This window comes from Kogia breviceps, chromosome 4 (genome assembly GCF_026419965.1).
Source record: "Kogia breviceps isolate mKogBre1 chromosome 4, mKogBre1 haplotype 1, whole genome shotgun sequence".
In the NCBI taxonomy this organism is placed as follows: Eukaryota; Metazoa; Chordata; class Mammalia; order Artiodactyla; family Physeteridae; genus Kogia; species Kogia breviceps.
Genome location: NC_081313.1, coordinates 170363493 through 170384005, shown reverse-complemented (window position 1 = coordinate 170384005; position 20513 = coordinate 170363493). Strand labels below are relative to the sequence as shown.

Below are 20513 nucleotides of genomic sequence, written 5' to 3'. Positions count from 1 at the left end.
ATATATGCAAATTGCTGCAAACTCAGGGAAAACCTGTCCTATCTCCCCACGGAGGTTCTAGGAACAGGACACTGGGGACACAACAGGATCCAGGTGGACACACCCCGCTCACGGCCTCATGGCTCTGACCAAGCCAGCAGATGAATACCCATTTCAGAAGCTAATAGATGACAAAAGTGAAGCAAAGTCAAAGATGGGGGTAGCCTGGGGGGCCATTTAATGTGGGGTCTCAGGGAGGGGCCCTGCAGACAGAGAATGAGACAGGTTTCGAGAGAGCTGGGGGGAGGGCCCTGAGGTGGAAAGGAGCAGGACAGGGAGGGACACAGTGGACCTTGAGCCTTGGCGAGGGGTCTGGGTTTTATTCTGAGGGCGCTGGTTAGTGGGGGTGGGCCACCATTAGAGAGTCTGGAGCAATGAGAGTTCTGGGTTCTGAAAAGCCCACCATGTCCAAGGCGGGGATTGAGGGGTGGAGAGAAACGGGTGGATTCAGTACATGTTCTGGACTTCCTGCACGGGAGGCCCAGAGTTAGAAGCCCTGCAGGGAGCGTGCGTGGTGGAGAAAGTATGGAGGAGGGCAGGGAGCAGGGAGGGGAAGCAGTCACACCTTCCTTGACTGCGTGGTTCGTCATGGAATGGGAGGAGTGCAGGCAGGACCCCAGGACCCCCTGTCGATGGGAGGAGAGGAGCAGGGCGATCCCTGAGGCCCAGCAGCAGCAGTCTAAGCAAAAGGGGCAGGAATGTTGGGGTGCTGGGTGGGTGTCTGCTGCCCTCACTCCTGCTTGCTGCCTGGGTTCCCAGCGTTCCCACGTCTCTTTGGAGACACGGCAAGGGGCGGAGATGAGAGGTCATGAGCTACTCTAACCCCAGCATGACCTGATGGGTATCTGTCCTTGAACATCTAACCCTGCACTCAGTAAAAGCAAACCTTTATTACCACTGGTGGCTGTCATGGTCATTGTCATTGTGAGATTCTCAGATTCCAAGTCCTAAGGATTCTGATCCTATGATTCTCAGAGTCTCTGGCTGTCAGGATCTACTACAGGTCTCCGGGGCACCCCCCCCTCGTCTTGCCCTGGCACCTGCCCTTGGTCCTGACACAGGAGTGAGGTGTAGGGTGGGTCAGGGATGGGCGGCTCTTCCCCAGGGATCCCAGCCCTGACCAGTCTGTGACACCCAGCACCTTGACAAGCCCAGGGGTGGGACCTGGGAATGCCTCAGCACCTGAGGAGGGAGGGGTCCACCAGGCCTCTTGGGTTCCAGGTTCCTGCCTATCCTTAGGCTGGCTGGGTGAGCCCGGGCAAGGACCTGTTCCTGGGCCCCAGCTGACCACAGAGCGGAGTCAGTGATCCAAGTGGCCAGTCCTGTCTCACAGACCACACATGGATGGGCCCATTTCCTCCTAGCTCCGGGCCTTCGCGCTGGTTGGTCCTGGCATCTCAACTCCCACCGGAGATTGAGGGTTCAGTTCAGTGGTCCTCACCTCCAGCCAGCTTTGGAAAGCCTACAAAGGTGTTTACTTCTCATGTTCTAGTCATGCAGGCCCAGGGTAAAAACAGCTGCTGGAGTACCAGCCGTTGTGCCTATATTCTAGCCAGATGGTAGTTGCTGGAAATGGCACACAACACTACTGCTAGTATCACATGCCATCCCTAGGTTAAAAGGAGGATGGGAAACTTTTCTGGGTGGCATCTAGATATGGAGATTCCTCTTACCGAAGAAGAGAAGGAATATTTAGGGCAACCAGGAATTTCTGCCAGAAAGCACAGGGTTAATGAAATCAACTAGGAAAACATAAAGACTTGGCCTGGCCCCCCAAAATACACCTTAAACATCAGAAAGTACCCTGAGGAAGAAAGTATTTGCAACATATGTAGAGATTTTTTTTCAGGCTTTTGCTCCACATACCTGAGCTTTTTTTTTCGGGGGGTGGGGTGGGTGCACACCACATGGCTTGCAGGATCTTAGTTCCCCGACCAGGGATTGAACCCGGGCCCGAGGTGAAAGCGCCGAGTCCTAACCATTGGACTGCCAGGGAATAATGATACCAGAGCTTTTAAAAAGTGGTTCAACTTCGTTAAGATTTTTTTCTTTCATATAAACGATTTTTGTTATCAGGGCAGAACGCTTTCGCATAAGGAAAAGCAAATTCAAATCCTAAGATGTGGTTTTTTTCAGCCACCAGCTTGCTAACCCAAGTTGTGGGCAAGGCTGGAGGAAAACATGACCCCTTCTTATTAAGTGCTGTTGAGAATGAATTGGTACATCTGTGGAAGACATTCTGGCAATTAACATAAAAAATCTGACCCAGCATTGCCAGACCCAGGACTTTACCCCAAGTCGTGCAGATACAGGTAGAGGGATATTCACTGGCCATCACTACTCTCTCAGGCTTACTTAACTCCTCCTTGTGACACACGTGGCCCCTGCCCTCTCAGACTCAGTCTGGTGGGGGACAGAAACCCAATGGTTTACAGTCTTCAGCGAGGCAGTGATGATTTGTGGGGAGTAGTCTAGGCACAGCGCTCAGCAACTGCAAAGGCCTGGGAGGTGGGAAAGAAGCACCAGTGTTGGAACAACAGGCAAAGCAGCCAGCAAGGACCCAGGGCCTGTCTTTCCCATGAAAATGGCTAACTGTGCCTGAGCCCTGCCTTGGGCACCTCTCCAAGAACAGGTGGGGTTTGCAGTGAGCTGGTTTTTTGGAAACCACCCAGGATCATCCCGCCAACTAGCCCCACGGCCACAGGTAGGGAAGGGGAGACTGTGCCCCTATCCAGGACCACCCTCCAGGACTGGTTGCTCTCCCCGCCCCCTCAACTACTTCTTTGTGCCTCAGCTTCTTCCCAACCGACGGCTCTCTGGAACACAAGGCAGGTCCTCATTGACCTGTGTACCCACTGCCTGCAGAGTAGTGACTCCCAAAGGCTTGTCAACTGAGCAAATCGGGTCAGTGTCCAGACCTTCTGAAGAGGATACCAAGGTTCAAAGGGCCAGGGTTGCCCAGGGTGACACACCAAGGACAGATGTTCCCAACATCTGCGCTCTTAGCTGTGCCTCAGCCTCCTGGCTGAGGAGCTCAGGCCAGGGTGGGATTAGCTTCATGCCTGGAATTCCAGAAGACAGATGCCCACTGTGAAACCTTGACCTCCTTGGGCAGGATTAGGACAGCTTCATTCAAGGGGCCCCCAGCTGGTGAAGGGGAAACAAGCTAGCACAGCAGGCTCACGACCCTCTTGGATGCCCCCTTGTGTCTGCTGTGAGGATCTTGACCAGGGTTGTAGGCTGGGTGGGGGGAAGGCCACACAACAGAATGAAACCAAGCCCATCAACCTGATCTCCCCCCGGGTGCAGCTGTCATCTCACCACCAAAGAAACGGAGGGTGGCAGGGGGAGGCACAGAGCTGAAAACTGTGTCTAACAAGGCAGGTAAGAAAGATTTGGGGGCCAAAGCCGTGGCCTACAGCATACCCCGAAGCTCACAGCACAGAGCTGCCTGCTGGCGCTGAGAGCTGAGGGAGTAGGGGCTGGCCATTCCTAGAGCTCCCCTTCTGGAGAATCCAATGTCAGGGCCCTACTCGAGGAGAGGAGGGCTCCTCCCAGAGCACTCACAGCTTGGCTGCACCCTTTTGAGTTCTGCAGGGTGTGCAAAGAAAACAACTGTATCTGAGCGCCCAGTTTTCCCAACGAGTTTTATTTGGGCAGACCTGGGGACAGGGAGGCCCTGCATCTAAAAGAAGGTGTTGGGCCTCTTGGTGGTGAAGCGTGGCTTGTGCTGGCGACGGAGGACCCGGTGGGGCAGCGGGAATTTGATCTTGGAGTCCTGTAATAAGAAAAGGCAGGCAAGGGGGTTGGGCGTAGGCTCTTAACCTTGTCTCCCAGGGACCACTGAGGTGTGGCCACCCCCACTGGGCTCCTGCGTCAAACCCGGTGCTTTACTGCATCTCCCAAGTCTGGAGGAGCTGCCAGGCCAGTCTGGTGTTCCAGGGCAGCCCCCTCAGCCCAGCCTGCCCAGCAGGGCCCTGAGGGCACTCACGTGGAACTGCTTGACTGCTGGTCGGCGGCACTTGCTGGCTGCGATCTCCTCCACCTTCATGATCTGGATCGAGTGGGCCCGGGCACGGTGCCGGGCGCCCATGTCTCGGTCTACAGGGATCAGGAAGGGGGGCACTTGGGGAACGAGTGGCCACAGCATCTGGTCCCAGCAGGTACTGGCTACCAAGTATGTAGAACCTCCAAATTCACTTTGAGGGGCATGGCTGCAGGCCCCCAAAGGCGACAAGATCCACTTGCTGTGAGCACCTCTGTTTAAACTGCTGTTACAAGAAACAGCAGTTCTTGGGTTTAGGTGCTTGGGCTCTGGTCCTGGTAGGTGACCCATCCTGGGAGCACCTGGGGCTGCGAATGGCAGGTCCCAACACTGGACAGGGGCTGTACCAGGTTCTGAGCACCACTGCCTCTACACAAGGGGCTGACCTCAAACCTCAAAAAGGAGGCTGCAGATGCAGTTGGTGGTGGGTGACTCAACCAGCTCGGGAATGACTCGAGGACCCTCCCTCCAATCTCCTAAGTCCACTTGCTGCCAAGGTTCCAGAAAAAGGTGTGCTTGGGGCATCCCCTCCACTCCTCTGCCCCCAAAGCAACACCTCCTGTGCCTCCCCTGTCACCATCCCTGGGACTCCCACCTACCCCCAAGAAAGCTCTTGCATTTTTCCTGCCTCAGTCTGGCAGGAAGGACGTCAGACTGAGCCGCAAGTTCCTGCCCCGTGAGCCTAAAGGAGGGACCCGGTTTGGGGACCCGGCGGCTTACAGCACTGGGTGACAGCACCGGCTGTGGTCAGGTCCCGGTACTCCCGGTACATGTTGTGGGTGCCACTGCGGGAGTCATAGCGCAGCCAGATGCCGAAGTTCTTCACCCGCAGGGGAGATTTTTCGAACACCTGCCAAGGAGAGGAGACCAGCTGAGGCGAGAGCAGCAAGTGGGCTTCAATCAGACCCCCTCCATCCCTGAACCTCTGCTCATGTCCCGCTCCGTCACTCCAAAGGACAGCCCAGCCCCCAGGTCTCTCTTGCCTGTTTCCCAGTCCCCGCACCTTCAGACATCTGAGGGGAAATCTGCCGTGCAAGGGAAATTCCCATGGCAACAGCAGGGGTGCAGAGCAGTCCAGGCCGAGATGCTTCCCCCATGGGTACCGACACAGCTCCAGACCACCCCTCAACACAACTCTCCTGGGACTATCTGGGCCAAAAACCACCTGCTGCCCAATGTAGCCTCACAGTGCAGAGTCCAGCATCTCCCCTCACTTTATAGATGAGACCCAGCCTCAACCAAGGGGTCCCAGCAGGCCTTCCCTGGGCCTTGGGCTTTCTCATAAGGAAAAGGTCACCGAGTCACCTATTCCATCCCAAGCTAGGGCCTGAAGAGCACAAGGGAACAGGCCAGAGTTTGTAAAGTCTGCTAACTTTGTGGGGTGACAGATGCCCCATGGGAGGGTGTAAATCCTCTCCGGATCCCACCCAGCCTCAGACACCCCATACCTGTCCACAGTACACAATTTCCCCTGAAGACTTCTTCATCTTCTTCAGCTGAGATACAAAGTACCAGAAGCGGGACTTGGCAACAACATGGTTAGGCGCAAAGATCCGCATGCGATAGAGGGGCGGCGTGCGGCACTTGGGGGTCGGCAGGCAGCGCCCAACCACCTTGTATTCTCGAAGCTGAAAGAGAAATGGGGGTGAGGCGGGGCCAGCACCCAAAGCCCAAAGGTAACTGTGGAGACTCACTCTGCTCCCCTTCCCAAGCCTGTTGACAACCGGATCAGGGGACGGACGGAAAAGGGCAAGTCCCACCCCAGGACCTCCATGTGAAATCTGGCTGTCTGTGGGTCAGGCCACTGTCCAAGCCTTCCACATAAAAGGGAGTGAGAGTGGGGAGGATTAACCAAGGTGCCTGTGTGCCCTCTGCCCTGGCTCAGGAAAGCTGGGTGAGGGTCTCAACCCCTCCCTTCTTCTCCCTTTCTGTGGGCTGGCCTGGAACAGTCAAGCTGTCTCCTTCCTCCAGAGCATCTCTGCAGCTCACAGTAACTTGCCAAGATCCTCTTTCATTCGGGACCCCAGAGACAGTGACCAGCCTGGGATCTCACAGCCAACTCCAGGCAGAACCAGGACAAGAATCCAGTTCCCTGCCCAGCTCTGGGCTCCCTGCACTGCTGTCATGACTTGCAGCTGCCTCAGTTTTCCCAGATGCTGTCCCTGTTTACACAGATACAAAAGGTGAAGATGTCTGCCAGGTCCAAATCCTGTGGTATACTAGAAAGGAACCATCTCCATGAGATGACCCGTCACCATTTTACTAATATCAATAGAAAATAACCCCAAACCTCACAAACTTGGTTCCTACTTCTATCTCTCAACCTGACTCATCAGCCTCCCGGACCACCCATTCAGGAAAGGATACCGATGCGGTCGGTCCCTTTTCCAATGTGGAAAGTGGGACTGGAAAGCTGAAAATGACCCACCCATACTGTTTCTTCCCAGGGCCTCCTCTTCCATCTCTGTGCTATTAACACCCTCTGATTTTGCCCAGCACTCTCCACAGCGATAAGACTCGCCCTCTCCATGTCAGCTAAAACTTATAAATTTCTTCTATTTCTCTCACAGCCAGGCCAGGAGAAACAGATTCTATTGCCCTCCACCTCCCCCCGCCCTCCGGCCACCTTGTCCACTTTGCTGACGGGCAAACTGAGGCTCGGAAGCTCGATGAGGTCCCGCGGCGCGTGCTTCCACGCCGCGCAACTTGTCCCTTCCCCTGGAAAGGAGACTCGGCCTCCCCGGCCTCCGCGACCCCGAGCCGGCCCGGGCCATGCACCGGCCTCCCCACGCGGCTCCCGCAGTGGCCGCCATGTTGACTGCAACTGGGGACGGCGGCGCGCGGGACCTAGCCGGAACAAGCACTTCCCGCGTGTCCCATGCCTCCTCCCGTGGCCCACATTCGCTCCGCTTCGCGTTCCCCGACTCCCTGCCCCACCGCACTCGTCTTACCGTCCCCGAGGCCTTCATAGCGCTCTATCCTCCCTCGCCGCCACCCTCTAAAAGGAAATGACCGTCTTGCGCAGCCGCTCATCTCGACTTCGTGGCCGGAAGTCCCTCCTATTCGAGGCCGCAAGCCCATTGGCTCGTCGGCCCCGAGCTCAATAAAATCTGCTTCTTCATTGGCTCCAGATCCACCAAACTCTCACAGCCCGGCCTCCGTTTGCGGCGAGACTACAACTCCCAAGACTGGGGAAGATTAGGCCTCCTGTTCAAACGCTACGTAAGGGAGCGTCGGCGCGCGCGCGCATGCCGGGAGTTGTAGATACGCCGGGCGGTCTCGGTGACCCGTTCCGGGTTCCACTTCCCCGGGATGCTTACGTATATGGAAGCAGACCTCCGGTGGTCCAGGGGCTATGATGAGATCGCGGCGCTTCTTCCCACTCCGGGTCTCTTTTCTCCCAGAGGTGTGTTAACGGAGTTCTCGAGTTCTCTTCTGTTAAATGGGAATAATACTGGTGTTTTTACTCCTAGAAATGTTACAATAATTAGATAAAATAGGGCTTCCCTGGTGGCGCAGTGGTTAAGAATCCACCTGCCAATGCAGGAGATACGGGTTCAAGCCCTGGTCCGGGAAGATCCCACATGCCGCGGAGCATCTAAGCCCGTGCACCACAACTACTGAGCCTGCGAGCCACGACTACTGAACCCGCGTGCCACAACTACTGAAGCCCATGTACCTAGAGCCTGTGCTCCGCAACAAGAGAAGCCACCGCAATGAGAAGGCTGGGCACCTCAATGAGGAGTAGCCCCTGCTCGCCACAACTAGAGAAAGCCGGCGCACAGCAATGCAGACCCCAACACAGCCAAAAATAAATTTTTTAAAAAAGAAAAATTAGATAAAATAACTTGTGTAAAACGCCAGGCATAGAGCGATTAACAAGCGCTAACGTTCATTAAGCGATGGAATGGTAGTTATTATTATTATTATGGGGGGGTCTGATTTGTGTTTAATAGTAGCAGATATTCAAACCCCATCTGCTTGCTTCCAGTACAGATCCTGGGGCAGCGGGGGACGGGGGGGCGGGGCGGGGGGAGGAGCTAGAACCGATCAAGGTGCAGCCCCACCTTTGAGGGGCTCCGGGCTTAGCAATTTGTTGGGGCAAAAAGAGGCTCTCCTGGAGGGGAGACGGAGAATGGAAAAGGAAAGAACTCACGATGTCAGGTTGTGAAGAAAAGCAAAGAGGAAAGAGGGTAAATTGGAGGGTTTATTTTAGGAGGAAGGGCTCTTGGAGGAGGTGACAAATGAGCCCAATTAGAATTTTTTTTATTAAGTAAAAAGTTAATAACGGCTTTATTAAGATATGGTTCACATGCCATACAATTCACACATATAAATTGTACAATTCAATGGTTTTTAAAATTGCATTTACAGATATATATGTGTATATGTGTATATATATATATATATATATATATATATAAACACACACACAGTTGTGCAACATCACCGTAAAATTTAGAACATTTCCATAATCTCCCAAAGAAGCCCCTTACCCTTAGCAGTCACTTTCCATTCCCTCCCCCTTCCCCAGTCCAAGGATACTAAGAATCTACTTTCTACCTCTATGGATTTTCCTATTCTAGACATTTTACATAATTGGATTCATACAAAGTGAGATCTTTTGTGATTGGCTTCTTTCACTTAGCATATGTTTTCAAGGTTCATTCACATTATATCATGGATCAGTATTTCATTTCTTTTTATGGCTGAATAATATTCTATTGTGTAGATATATTTTGTTCATCCATTCTTCAGTTGTTAGACATTTTCGTGGTTTCCACTTCTTGGCTATTGTAAATGAGATAATGACAGTTGCGTGCAAATCTTTGTGTCAATGTATGTTTTCATTTCTCTTGGGTATTGCTAGAGGTGGAATTGCTGGGTCACGTGGTAATTCTATGTTTAACTGCCAGAGTATTTTATAAAATTCCTGCATCATTTTACATTCCCATCAGTAATATGTGAGGGCTCCAAATTCACTTCCTCACTGACGCTTTTAATTATTTGTCTTTTATTATAACCATCCTAGTGGGTGTGAAGTGCTATCTCATTGTATTTTTTATTTGCTTTTCCCTGATGACTAATGATATTGGGCATCTTTTCCTGTGCTTATTGGCCATACGTATATCTTCTTCGGAGAAATGTCTATTCAAATTATTTGCGCATTTTAAAATTGGGTGTTTCTTTTTTTTAATAATTGAGTTGTAAGGGTTCTTCATATATTCTAGAGATTCATAGTTTCTTATTAGATATATGATTTGCTTTTTTTTTCATTCTGTGGGTTAACGTTTCACTGTCATGATGGAGTCCTTTGAAGCACAAAAGTTTTTTTGGTTTTTTTTAATCCCTAATGATTTTTTTTTACATCTTTATTGGAGTATAATTGCTTTACAATGGTGTGTTAGTTTCTGCTTTACAACAAAGTGAATCAGTTATACATATACATATGTTCCCATATCTCTTCCCTCTTGCGTCTCCCTCCCTCCCAACCTCCCTATCCCACCCCTCTAGGTGGTCACAAACCACCTAGCTGATTTCCCTGTGCCATGCGGCTGCTTCCCACTTGCTATCCACCCTACGTTTGGTAGTGTATATATGTCCATGCCACTTTCTCACTTCATCACAGCTTACCCTTCCCCCTCCCCATATCCTCAAGTCCATGCTCTAGTAGGTCTGTGTTTTATTCCCATCCTACCCCTAGTCTCTTCATGACATTTTTTTTCTTAGATTCCATATATATGTGTTAGCATACGGTGTTTGTTTTTCTCCTTCTGACTTACTTCACTCTGTATGACAGACTCCAGGTCCATCCACCTCACTACAAATAACTCAGTTTCATTTCTTTTTATGGCTGAGTAATATTCCATTGTGTATATGTGCCACATCTTTATCCATTCATCTGTTGATGGACATTTAGGTTGCTTCCATGTCCTGGCTATTGTAAATAGAGCTGCAATGAACATTTTGATACATGGCTCTTTTTGAATTATGGTTTTCTCAGGGTATATGCCCAGTAGTGGGATTGCTGGGTCGTATGGTAGTTCTATTTGTAGTTTTTTAAGGAACCTCCATACTGTTCTCCATAGTGCCTGTATCAATTTACATTCTCACCAGCAGTGCAAGAGTGTTCCCTTTTCTCCACACCCTCTCCAGCATTTATTGTTTCTAGATTGTTTGATGATGGCCATTCTGAGCGGTGTGAGATGATATCTGATTGTAGTTTTGATTTGCATTTCTCTAATGATTAATGATATTGAGCATTCTTTCATGTGTTTGTTGGCAATCTGTATATCTTCTTTGGAGAAATGTCTATTTAGGTCTTCTGCCCATTTTTGGATTGGGTTGTTTGTTTTTTTGTTATTGAACTGCATGAGTTGCTTATAAATTTTGGAGATTAATCCTTTGTCAGTTGCTTCATTTGCAACTATTTTCTCCCATTCTGAGGGTTGTCTTTTGGTCTTCTTTATGGTATCCTTTGCTGTGCAAAAGCTTTTAAGTTTCATTAGGTCCCATTGTTTATTTTTGTTTTTATTTCCATTTCTCTAGGAGGTGGGTCAGAAAGGATCTTGCTATGATTTATGTCATAGAGTGTTCTGCCTATGTTTTCCTCTAAGAGTTTGATAGTGTCTTGCCTTACATTTAGGTCTTTAACCCATTTTGAGCCTCTTCAATAAGTGGTGCTGGGAAAACTGGACAGCTAGATGTAAAAGTATGAAATTAGAACACTTCCTAACACCATACACAAAAATAAGCACAAAAGTTTTTAATTTTGAAGTCCAACTTATCTATTTTTCTTTTGCTGCTTGTGCTTGTGGTGTCATGTCTAAGAAACTACTGCCTGATCCAGAGTTATGATGCTTATGTCTATGTTTTCTTCTAATACTTTTATAATTTTATCTCTTATATTTAGGCTTTTGATCCATTTTGAGTTAATTTTATGTGTGGTATGAAACAACCATCCAACTTCATTCTTTCACGTGTGGATATTCAGTTGTTCCAGCACCATTTGTTGAAAAGATTATTCTTTCCCCTTTGAATTGTCTTGTCAAAGATAAATGTGTTTATTTCTGGATTCTTAATTTTATTCCATTGATCTATATATCTACCATTATGCTGGTACCACATTGTTTTGATTGCTGTAGCTTTGTAGTAAGTTTTGAATTGGGAAATGTGAATTCTACAGTTTTGATCTTGTTTTTCAAGATCAAAAAGGCTATATGGGGTCCCTTAGATTTTCATATGAAGTTTAGGATTAACTTATCAATTTCTGCAAAGAAGCCAGCTGGGATTTTGACAGGGATTGTTTTGAATCTGTAGATCAATTGGGGGAGTGTTGTCACCTTAACAACAGTACATCTGCCATTTTACTTTTTGTTTTTCTATGTGTCCCACGTCATTTTTGTCTTTCCTCTATTCTTCCTTTACTGCTTTCCTTCCCCCCCCCCAGTTTTATTGAGATATAGTTGACATATAACACTGTATTAGTTTCAGGTGTACAATATAAGGATTTGATATACATATACATTGTGAAATGATCATTACAATAAGATTTGTTAATACATCCATTACCTGACATAGTTACAGTTTTTTTCCCTTGTGTTGAAAACTTTAAAGATCTATTCTCTCAGCAAATTTCAAATATACAATACAGTATTGTTAACTATGGTCATTATGCTGTACATTACATCCCCAGAACTTATTTATCTTGTCACTGGAAGTTTGTACCTTTTGACTCCCTTCACCCATCTCCCCTACCCCACCCCCACCTCTGGCAACCACCAATCTATTATGTTTCTATGAGTTCATTTTTTTTTTGATTCCACATATAAATGGAAACTATGTGTGGTATCTACATGTAAGTGGGGATCATACAGTATTTGTTTTTCTCTGTGTGACTTATTTCACTAAGCATAATACCCTCAAGGTCCATCCATGTTGTTGGAAATAGCAGGATTTCCTTCTTTTCAATGGCTAATAGTCCCTTGTATACATATTCCACATTTTGTTTATCCAGTCATCTGTTGATGAATACATAGGTTGCTTCCATGTCCTAGCTATTGTAAATAATGCTGCAAAGAAATGGGAGTGCAAATGCCTTTTTGAGTGAGTGTTATTCTTTTCTGTCAGATAAATATACAGAGGTGGAATTGCTGGATCATATGGTAGTTCTAATTTTAATTTTTTTTCGGAAACTCCATACTGTTTTCCATAGTGGCTTCATCGATTAACATTTCTACCAACAGTGCAAGAGGGTTCCTTTTTCTCCATATTCTCACCTCCAATTGTTATCTCTTGTCATTTTTTTGGGGGGGAGGGCGCACAGCAGGCACGTGCTATCTTAGTTCTCTGACCATGGATCGAGCCCACACCCCCTGCAGTGGAAGCACAGAGTTTTAACCGCTGGACTGTCAGGGAAGTCCCACTCTTGTCTTTTTGATGCTAGCCATTTTAACAGATGTGAAGTGGTATTTCACTGTTTTTTAAAATATTTAATTAATTAACTAGGCTGCGTTGGGTCTTCGTTGCTGCACGCGGGCTTTCTCTAGTTGCGGTGAGAGGGGGCTACTCTTCGTTGAAGTGAGTGGGCTTCTCATTGTGGTGGCTTCTCTTGTTGCGGAGCACGGCCTCTAGGAGTACAGGCTCAATAGTTGTGGCTTGTGGGCTCTAGAGCGCAGACTCAGTAGTTGTGGCGCGTGGGCTTAGTTGCTCCGCGCATGTGGGATCTTCCCGGACCAGAGCTTGAACCTGTGTCCCCTGCGTTGGCAGGCAGATTCTTAACCAGTGTGCCACCAGGGAAGTCCTTCACTGTGGTTTTGATTTGCATTTGTCTGATGATTCGTGATGTTGAACATCTTTTCATGTACTGTACCTGCTGACCATTTGGATGTCTTCTTTGAAAAAAAAATGTCTATTTGGTTCCTCTGCCCATTTTTAAAATCAGATTTGTTTTTTGCTACAGAGTTGTATGAGTTCTTTATGTATTTTGGATATTAACCCCTTATCAGATATATGGTTTGCAAATATTTTCTCCCATTCTGTAGTTTGCCTTTTCATTTTAAAAAATTAATTAATTAATTAATTAATTCTTGGCTGCCTTGTGTCTTCATTGCTGCATGTGGGCTTTCTCTGTTTGCGGCAAGCGGGGGCTACTCTTTGTTGCAGTGCACGGGCTACTCATTGCAGTGGCTTCTCTTTGTCATGGAGCAGGGGTTCTAGGCGCGCAGGCTTCAGTAGTTGTGGCGCGTGGGCTCAATAGTTGTGGCTCACGGGCTCTAGAGCGCAGGCTCAGTAGTTGTGGCGAATGGGCTTAGTTGCTCTGCAGCATGTGGGATCTTCCCGGACCAGGGCTCGAACCCATGTCCCCGGCATTGGCAGGTGGATTCTTAAACACTGCACCACCAGGGAAGTACTTTTTTGGAAAAAAAAAATATTTATTTATTTATCTATTGTGGCTGCGCTGGGTCTTAGATGTGGCACGCAGGACCTTCGTTTCGGTGTGGAGGATCTTTAGTTGTTGCATGTGGACTCTTAGTTGCAGCATGCATGCAGGATCTCGTTCCCCGATGAGGGATTGAACCTGGGTCCCCTGCATTGGGAGCGTGGAGTCTTACCCAGTGGCCCACCAGGGAAATCCCTGCCTTTTCATTTTGTTGATGGTTTCCTTTGCTGTGCAGAAGCTTTTTAGTTTGATATAGTACCACTTGTTTATTTCTTTACTGCTTTCTGTTGCATGAAGCGACTATTTTCTAATGTAACATTTTACTTCCTTTAATGATTTTTTCACTGTATTTTTTGAGTTATTTCCTTAGTGGTTGCTTTAGGGCTTACCATATACATCTCAACTTAGAATCTCCTTGGATTTATGCTGCCTTAATTTTAAGGACATATAGAAATGTTGCTCCTACATAGCTCATTTCCTCTTCCCCTTTTTGTCCTATTATTGTTATTATTGTTATACATATTACATCTACATATGTTACAAAACAAACAATACATTGTTATAATGATTACTCCATGCAAGTTATATGTCTGTTAAAGAATCCAAGAAAATAAAGGAGGGCAAATATATATTTATAGAGTTGTTATATTAATTTTCTCCTTTCAAATTTCTGGTTCTCTTCCTTTGTTTTTGTCGATTAGAGTTACTGAAATGGAGCAGGACCCTATGGTCCTTCCCCGCCATGTCCTCTGCTTGCCTTTTGTCTGTGACAGAAACTTTAGCCAAAGCATAAGTTTAATCAGAGAAGTGAGAAAAATGCATAAACAAAGGAAAACAGTCCAACAAGACTAAATAATAATAGTTTAGTCATTAAACATAGTCAAGGACCTTTAGTTCCTCTTCATGGGCTATAGATAATATTCTGAGCTATATCCTGTGAGCTGTCTTATAGGTACCAAAATCCCCACCAGGTGGAAGAAGTTAACTACATGATGACCAGACCGTAGCCATGACATAAGCTGCCACAATTCCGAGAATTGGCCTCAAGGAAATGGGAGCAAACCGACCCTAGAACTGAAAATTAACTGTACTTAAAACAATCAAGATGACGCTGGTCAGACCACCGCGTGACCAATTTCAAGAGGACCGTTAGAGCTGAGTGTGCAATTTCTGCATGTATCCCCCTCCCTCTGTCTATAAAACCTCTTGCCCACTGATTGTCAGCTGCGGGGAGTTGGCTTTTGGAAGGAGTCACTCTCCCCCACCCCCGCCACCACTCGGTTGCCAGCATCCAAGGTAAAGCAAACTCCTTTCCACCAGCTTGCCTATTATTTATTTATTTGTTTGTTTGTTTGTTTGTTTATTTTTGGCTGCGTTGGGTCTTTATTGCTGCACGCGGGCTTTCTCTAGCTGCGGTGAGCGGGGCCTACTCTTCGTTGCAGTGCGCGGGCTTCTCACAGCGGTGACTTCTCTTGTTGCCGAGCATGGGCTCTAGGAATATGGGCTTCAGTAGTTGTGGCATGTGGGCTCAGTAGTTGTGGCACACGGGCTTAGTTGCTCTGTAGCATGTGGGATCTTCCCGGACCAGGGCTCGAACCTGTGTTCCCTGCATTGGCAGGCAGATTCTTAACCACTGCGCCACCAGGGAAGCTCTACCTTGCCTCTTTATTGGCTTTTGAGCAGCGAGCAGCCAGACCACACTTTCAGTAACATTACTACCTGGTGTCATTTCCTGACTTCAATACAGCTTTGTTCCTCTCATCTCCTTTGCGCTATTATTGACAAATATATTAAATTTCTATATGTTATAGGCCCCCAAATAAAATTAACATATATTTTTATACAGCCGCTTTTTTAAATCAGATGAGACAAAAGGAGAAATATGCACGTATGCTGTTTTTTATAATTACAGAATTACCTTTATCTGTGGTCTTTAATTTTTTTGTATGCATTCCAATTAATGCTTTTTTTTTCCCCCCCTGCATTTTGGGGTCTTTCTGTGCTGAAGAAGTCGTGAGCCCAACATGGGAAGGAGATTAGTTAGTCCATGTCTTCCAGGTGGACACTTAGGTTGTGAAAACTGGGAAACTTGGCCAGAGAACATGATGGAGGAAGGGCGGTCAGGGCATCAGGCCTGCACCCTCCTGGTTCTGGCCCCTGGCCTGGGCCCTCCGACAGGCGAGAGGCGACTCCACCCAAACAGCGCTGCCGCAAGTGTCCACTAGGTGGCAGCAGAGCCCTTGCCCGTCTTTGCCGGGTCGAGGCCAATAGCCGGGGACATCTGTGTGGGAGAGCCACAGGTTCCAATCCCACCGAATGTTTCCTGGCGCATCACTGCTCTGGGCCTCAGTTTCCCTATCCGTAAGGTGAGGTTAATAATAGTCCCCATCTCTTAGGATTGTTGGGAGGTTTAAATGGCGTATAATTGTTTGGACTGGGGTGGCAGGGGCTCTGCCTTTGCTGGCTGTGCCCTTCCCACTGTGCCTGAACTCTAGGCCTCGGTTTCCCCAGGCTGCGGGGAGGGAACAGGCGGTGGAAAGAGGTCCTGGAGCCTGGGGGCACAAATCGAGTCCTGGGAGGGCAGAAGAGAGTCCAGAGGAGGGGAAGTAAGAAGGACAGGGGAGGAGAAGGGAAAGGAGAGGAGGATGAAGTAGAGAGGGAGGGTCACAGGCAGAGCCCTGGCCTTGGGACCTGGCGCTTCTATCTCCAAAGCCTGGGTCAGGGTGACCCCTGAAGCTAGGAGGAGGAACGAACGTGTGTGTGTGTGTGGGGGTGTTCTGCCTAAAAAGCTTATTTTTTTTTGGCATTTTGGTCCTGCCTGGCAAGTTTTGCCATGGTCTCCGCCTCGCCCCTAACCCACCCTCTTGCGCCTGCGCACCCCTCCCGGCTCCGCCACCTCGCGCCACGCAGGAACCCGAGCCGGATAAGCTGATGCTGGACCGGGCATCTCAAGCCAGGCGTCCCTCCGTTTCTGTCATTACCATTCAGTTAGGTGCAGCCAGGTTCCTGGTTCGAGAGGCGGCCCCTGAGCACCCGGGAACAGTTTGTTAATCCAGGCTTCTCGAGTGCACCTCGGCTTGCATCACCAAGTAGCCCCTCCTATCTTGACTGTCACCTTCGGAGCTCCCCTATCTTGCCCACCTCCTTCTCCATCTGGACTACTGGCACCTCCATCCTTCCAGAGCCCGGCTGGCAGGAGTTCTGCTCCTGTCTTTTTGTCCCCAAAACGTCCCCAAGACATCCACTCCCTTGTACCCCAGGTACCACCCCATCCTGGCCCTAGCCTCCTGGCCCCTCCTCTCCTGGCCCCAACTGTCCCTGCTCCCAACTTCCTAAGGCTCTCCGCCAAATTCATTTATTCATTCATTCATCCATCCATCCATTCATTCATCAGTGCTTACTGTGTATCGGGAACTGGGACACAGCCCTGACAAGGATAACCAAAAACTCCAGCCCTGGGGGAGCTGACATAGTAATGGGGGAAATGGACAAAAACAAGATAAATAAGAAAAATGCATGCCACAGCAGAGCGTGGTGTGTGCTAGGGAGAAAAATTAAGTGAGGAAGGTGCTCTCTGTGGGCTCTGTGCAGCTTTCTCCCCCCAACCCACGCCCAGGGACCAGAGCCCCATTTCCCTTTCTCAGCCTAATTCGGGGTGGGGGAGTCCTAGGGCGTTGTGAGGTGGGGAAGCAAAGCAAGCTGGAGGCTCCACTTCCCCCAGCTTCAATTTTCCCATCTGTAAATGGGAATCACAGTTCACACCTCTGAGGTTGCTTTGAGGATTAAATGAATTACTATGTGTCAAAAGCCTCAGTGGGGGGGCTTCCCTAGTGGCACAGTGGTTAAGAATCTGCCCGCCAATGCAGGGGACGTGGGTTCAATCCCTGGTCGGGGAAGATCCCACATGCTTGGAACAAGTGAGCCTGTGTGCCACAACTACTGAAGCCCGCACGCCACAACTACTGAAGCACACGCGCCTAGAGCCCGTGCTCCGCAACAAGAGAAGCCACCGCAATGAGAAGCCCGCGCACCGCAACGAAGGGTAGCCCCCGCTCACCGCAACTAGAGAAAACCCATGCACAGCAACGAAGACCCAACGCAGACAAAAAAAGAAAAAATAAAATAAAAACCTCAACGGGTGCCTGGTGTACTGGTGAGCGCTTGATACGTGTTTGTTGTTCTCACTATCAGTGATTGGTTTGGTTCATGGTCAAGCTCCGAACAGCAGCTCCAGGAATTCCCATTTCCCCTCGCAATCTGTGTAGTTAAATCTGTTTCGTTTTTTTGATCAAACACTTAACTTTTAAACACTATTAACAGATACAAAATTCAACAGGCACAAAAAGGTAATAAACAACATAAGCTGTCTCCCTCTTTCACCTATCATGGCTCCCTGGTTCTCTGCCCCAGCGGACACCATGGGAACACGCTGTTTATGTTTCCCTGCAAAAAGAGTCTTCACCAATACGAGGAAATCTTCATTGTCTCTTCTCTTTCTATACAAACTGAAGCTTCCTGTCCAGACTTCCTGCACCTTGCTTTTTCCCTCACAGAATATCTGCGAGGTCTTCCCACACTGTCAGCATTGGGCTACCTTATTCTTTTGCATATCTGCATAATATTTCATGCTGAGAATGGCCATAGTTTATTCAGTGAATCCCCTGTGGCTGGACATCTAGGTTGTTTCCAACTGATTGCTGTTATAAGAGTGCTTTAATGGATAAATAACAGTGCATAGGTATCATTCCTGGAAGGCTCATTTGCTAGAAGGAAACTTGCTGGGTTTCGGGGCAATTTCTTCAGCTTCGTCTGGTCCCTTCCATTGGGCTGGGTCATTTCACCTTTGTTTTTTTTTTTTTTTTGGCTGTGCTGCATGGCTTGTAGGATCTTAGTTCCCCAACCAGGGATCAAACCCACAGCAGTGGAAGCGAGGAGTCCTAACCACTGGACCACCAGGGAATTCCCTCATTTCCACTCTTGACAGCAGCAAATGAGAATTTGTTCCTGCAGACCCTCAAGAATACACCAAGTTCTCACACTTTTCATCTGTGATGGTCTGACAGGTGGGAAACAGCCCTTTGGTATTCCTTCCTCCCTACCACCCATCTTTTTGGCTTGACTGAAGTATAATTGGAGTCCACAAAATTGCACTTATTTAAAATGCACACTTTAAATAGTTTTGACAAGTGTGTAAATCTATGAAATCATGACTTCAGTCAAGATCATGAACACCAGGCTTCCCAGGTGGTGCCGTGGTTGAGAATCGGCCTGCCAATGCAGGGGACGTGGGTTTGAGCCCTGGTGCTCTAGAGCCTGCAAGCCACAACTACTGAACCCGCGCTCCACAACTACTGAAGCCCGTGCGCCTACAGCCCGTGCTCCACAAGAGAAGCCACCTCAATGAGAAGCCCGCGCACTGCAACAAAGAGTAGCCCCTGCTTGCTGCAGCTAGAGAAAGCCCGCGTGCAGCAACGAAGATGCAACAACGAAGACCCAATGCAGCCAAAAATAAATAAATAAATTTATTTTTTTAAAAAAATCATGAACGCCATCCCCCACAGTATCCTGCACCCCTTTGCTGCGCTTTTTCTCCACTTTCATCCCCAGGCAACCCTAATCTGCTTTCTGTCACTAAGATGAGTTTGCACGGTCCAGAATTTTATATGGAAACTTCGTGCTTGTCTTCTTTCACTCTGCATGATGATTCAGAGATTGTTTCATGTTGTTGTTTGTATCAATAGTTCATTCCCTTTCATTGCTGAGTTGTATTGCACTGGATGGCTGGACCACAGCTTGTTCATTCATTCACCTGCTGATGAACTTTTAGGTTGCTTTCCGTTTAAGACTATTACAAATAAAGCTTCGATGAACGGTGGAATACAAGGCCTTGCATGGACATCCATTTTATTTTCTCTAAATACCTAGGAGTGGAATGGCTGGGTCAGAGTGTAATTCTATGTTCAGCTTTAAGAAACTGCCAAACTCTTTTCCACAGTGGCTGCATCATTTTGCATTCCCACCAGCAATGCATTGTCAACACTTGTTATTGTCTGTCTTTTTAAATTTTTCCCATTCTTGGGGGTGTGAGGTGTTATCTTCATGTGGTTTTTTTTTTTTTTTTTGCAGTACGCAGGCCTCTCACTGTCGTGGCCTCTCCCGTTGCGGAGCACAGGCTCTGGATGCACAGGCCATGGCTCACGGGCCCAGCCGCTCCACGGAATGTGGGATCCTCCCGGATTGGGGCACAAACCCGTGTCCCCTGCATCGGCAGGCGGACTCTCAACCACTGCGCCACCAGGGAAGCCCTACTTGTAGACTTTTTTGGTAGGTATTCCTTATCAGATTGAGGAAGTTCCCATTTGCACATGGTTTGCTAAGACTTTTGATCATGAATAGGTGTTGAATTTCATCATTTCCTGCATCCATTAAAATAATCATATGGTTTCACTATACAGTTGATCCTTGAACAACTTGGGGGGTTAGGGGTGCTGACCCCCATGCATTCAAAAATCCATGGATAACTTTATATTCAGCCCTCCATATCTGAGGTCCCACTGATTGAACCAACTGCAGAATGTGTAGTACTGTAGTACATATTTATTGAAAAAAATTTGTGTATAGGTGGACCGTCACAGTTCAACCCCATGTTATTCAAGGGTCAATCCTGCTTTTAATTTGCATTTCTCTTATTATGAGTGAGGCTTAGCATCTTTTTCTGGGTTTAACAGCCATTTGTATTTCATTTTCTGTGATTTCTGGATTCATATCCTGCTAAGTCATTGGCATTTTCTTATTGTCTTCTAGGAGTTGCTTATATTATGAAGATATTTTATCCGTGACATGAGCTTACCTTTGTTTCCAGTTCCATTTGTTTATCCTTTGTATTTATGGCTTTTTGCCTGGAGAAAATTTGGGATATTTGCATCACTGAAGTTTCCAATTTATTCTTTTTTTTAAATTTTATTTATTTATTTATTTATTTATTTA

The 20513-nt window shown here is 48.0% G+C and overlaps 2 protein-coding genes and 1 non-coding gene across 13 annotated transcripts in view; 1 reads left to right on the top strand and 2 right to left on the bottom strand.

The window, feature by feature from the left end:
* Positions 1 to 3661: 3661 nt before the first annotated feature.
* RPL18A (ribosomal protein L18a) lies at positions 3662 to 7129 on the bottom strand. Its single transcript, XM_059062533.2, has 5 exons — positions 7036 to 7129; positions 5533 to 5712; positions 4805 to 4934; positions 4031 to 4140; positions 3662 to 3817 (listed from the first exon to the last, which is right to left on the bottom strand). Exons 1-5 carry the CDS (start codon positions 7051 to 7053, stop codon positions 3725 to 3727), a joined length of 531 nt encoding a protein of 176 aa, XP_058918516.1. The 5' UTR covers positions 7054 to 7129; the 3' UTR covers positions 3662 to 3724.
* LOC131756498 (small nucleolar RNA SNORA68) lies at positions 4217 to 4349 on the bottom strand. The gene has a single exon (XR_009335672.1). It is a non-coding gene; the product is annotated as a small nucleolar RNA SNORA68 (small nucleolar RNA).
* Positions 7130 to 7349: 220 nt separating the features above from the next.
* Positions 7350 to 20513, top strand: part of JAK3 (Janus kinase 3) — a 31040-nt gene continuing 17876 nt past the window's right edge. For 2 of the 11 annotated variants that reach the window (XM_067032454.1, XM_067032455.1), the window contains exons 1-2: positions 14698 to 14822; positions 19653 to 19850. In XM_067032454.1, coding sequence (XP_066888555.1) covers positions 14701 to 14822; positions 19653 to 19850 — 320 coding nt within the window. In that variant the 5' untranslated portion in view covers positions 14698 to 14700. Of the gene's footprint in view, positions 7491 to 14697; positions 14823 to 19652; positions 19851 to 20513 lie in introns of those variants that run through there. The other 9 variants (XM_067032452.1, XM_067032453.1, XM_067032458.1 and 6 more) reach the window with 7 other exon arrangements.

What these genes read in the sequence shown, in the direction of transcription:
- RPL18A (XM_059062533.2), bottom strand. An exon ending in AAATTGTGTACTGTGGACAG is followed by an intron (nt 4,935 to 5,532) that starts GTATGGGGTGTC and finishes TCTCCTTGGCAG; the next exon opens with GTGTTCGAAAAATCTCCCCT. An exon ending in CGGTGCTGTCACCCAGTGCT is followed by an intron (nt 4,141 to 4,804) that starts GTAAGCCGCCGG and finishes TGATCCCTGTAG; the next exon opens with ACCGAGACATGGGCGCCCGG.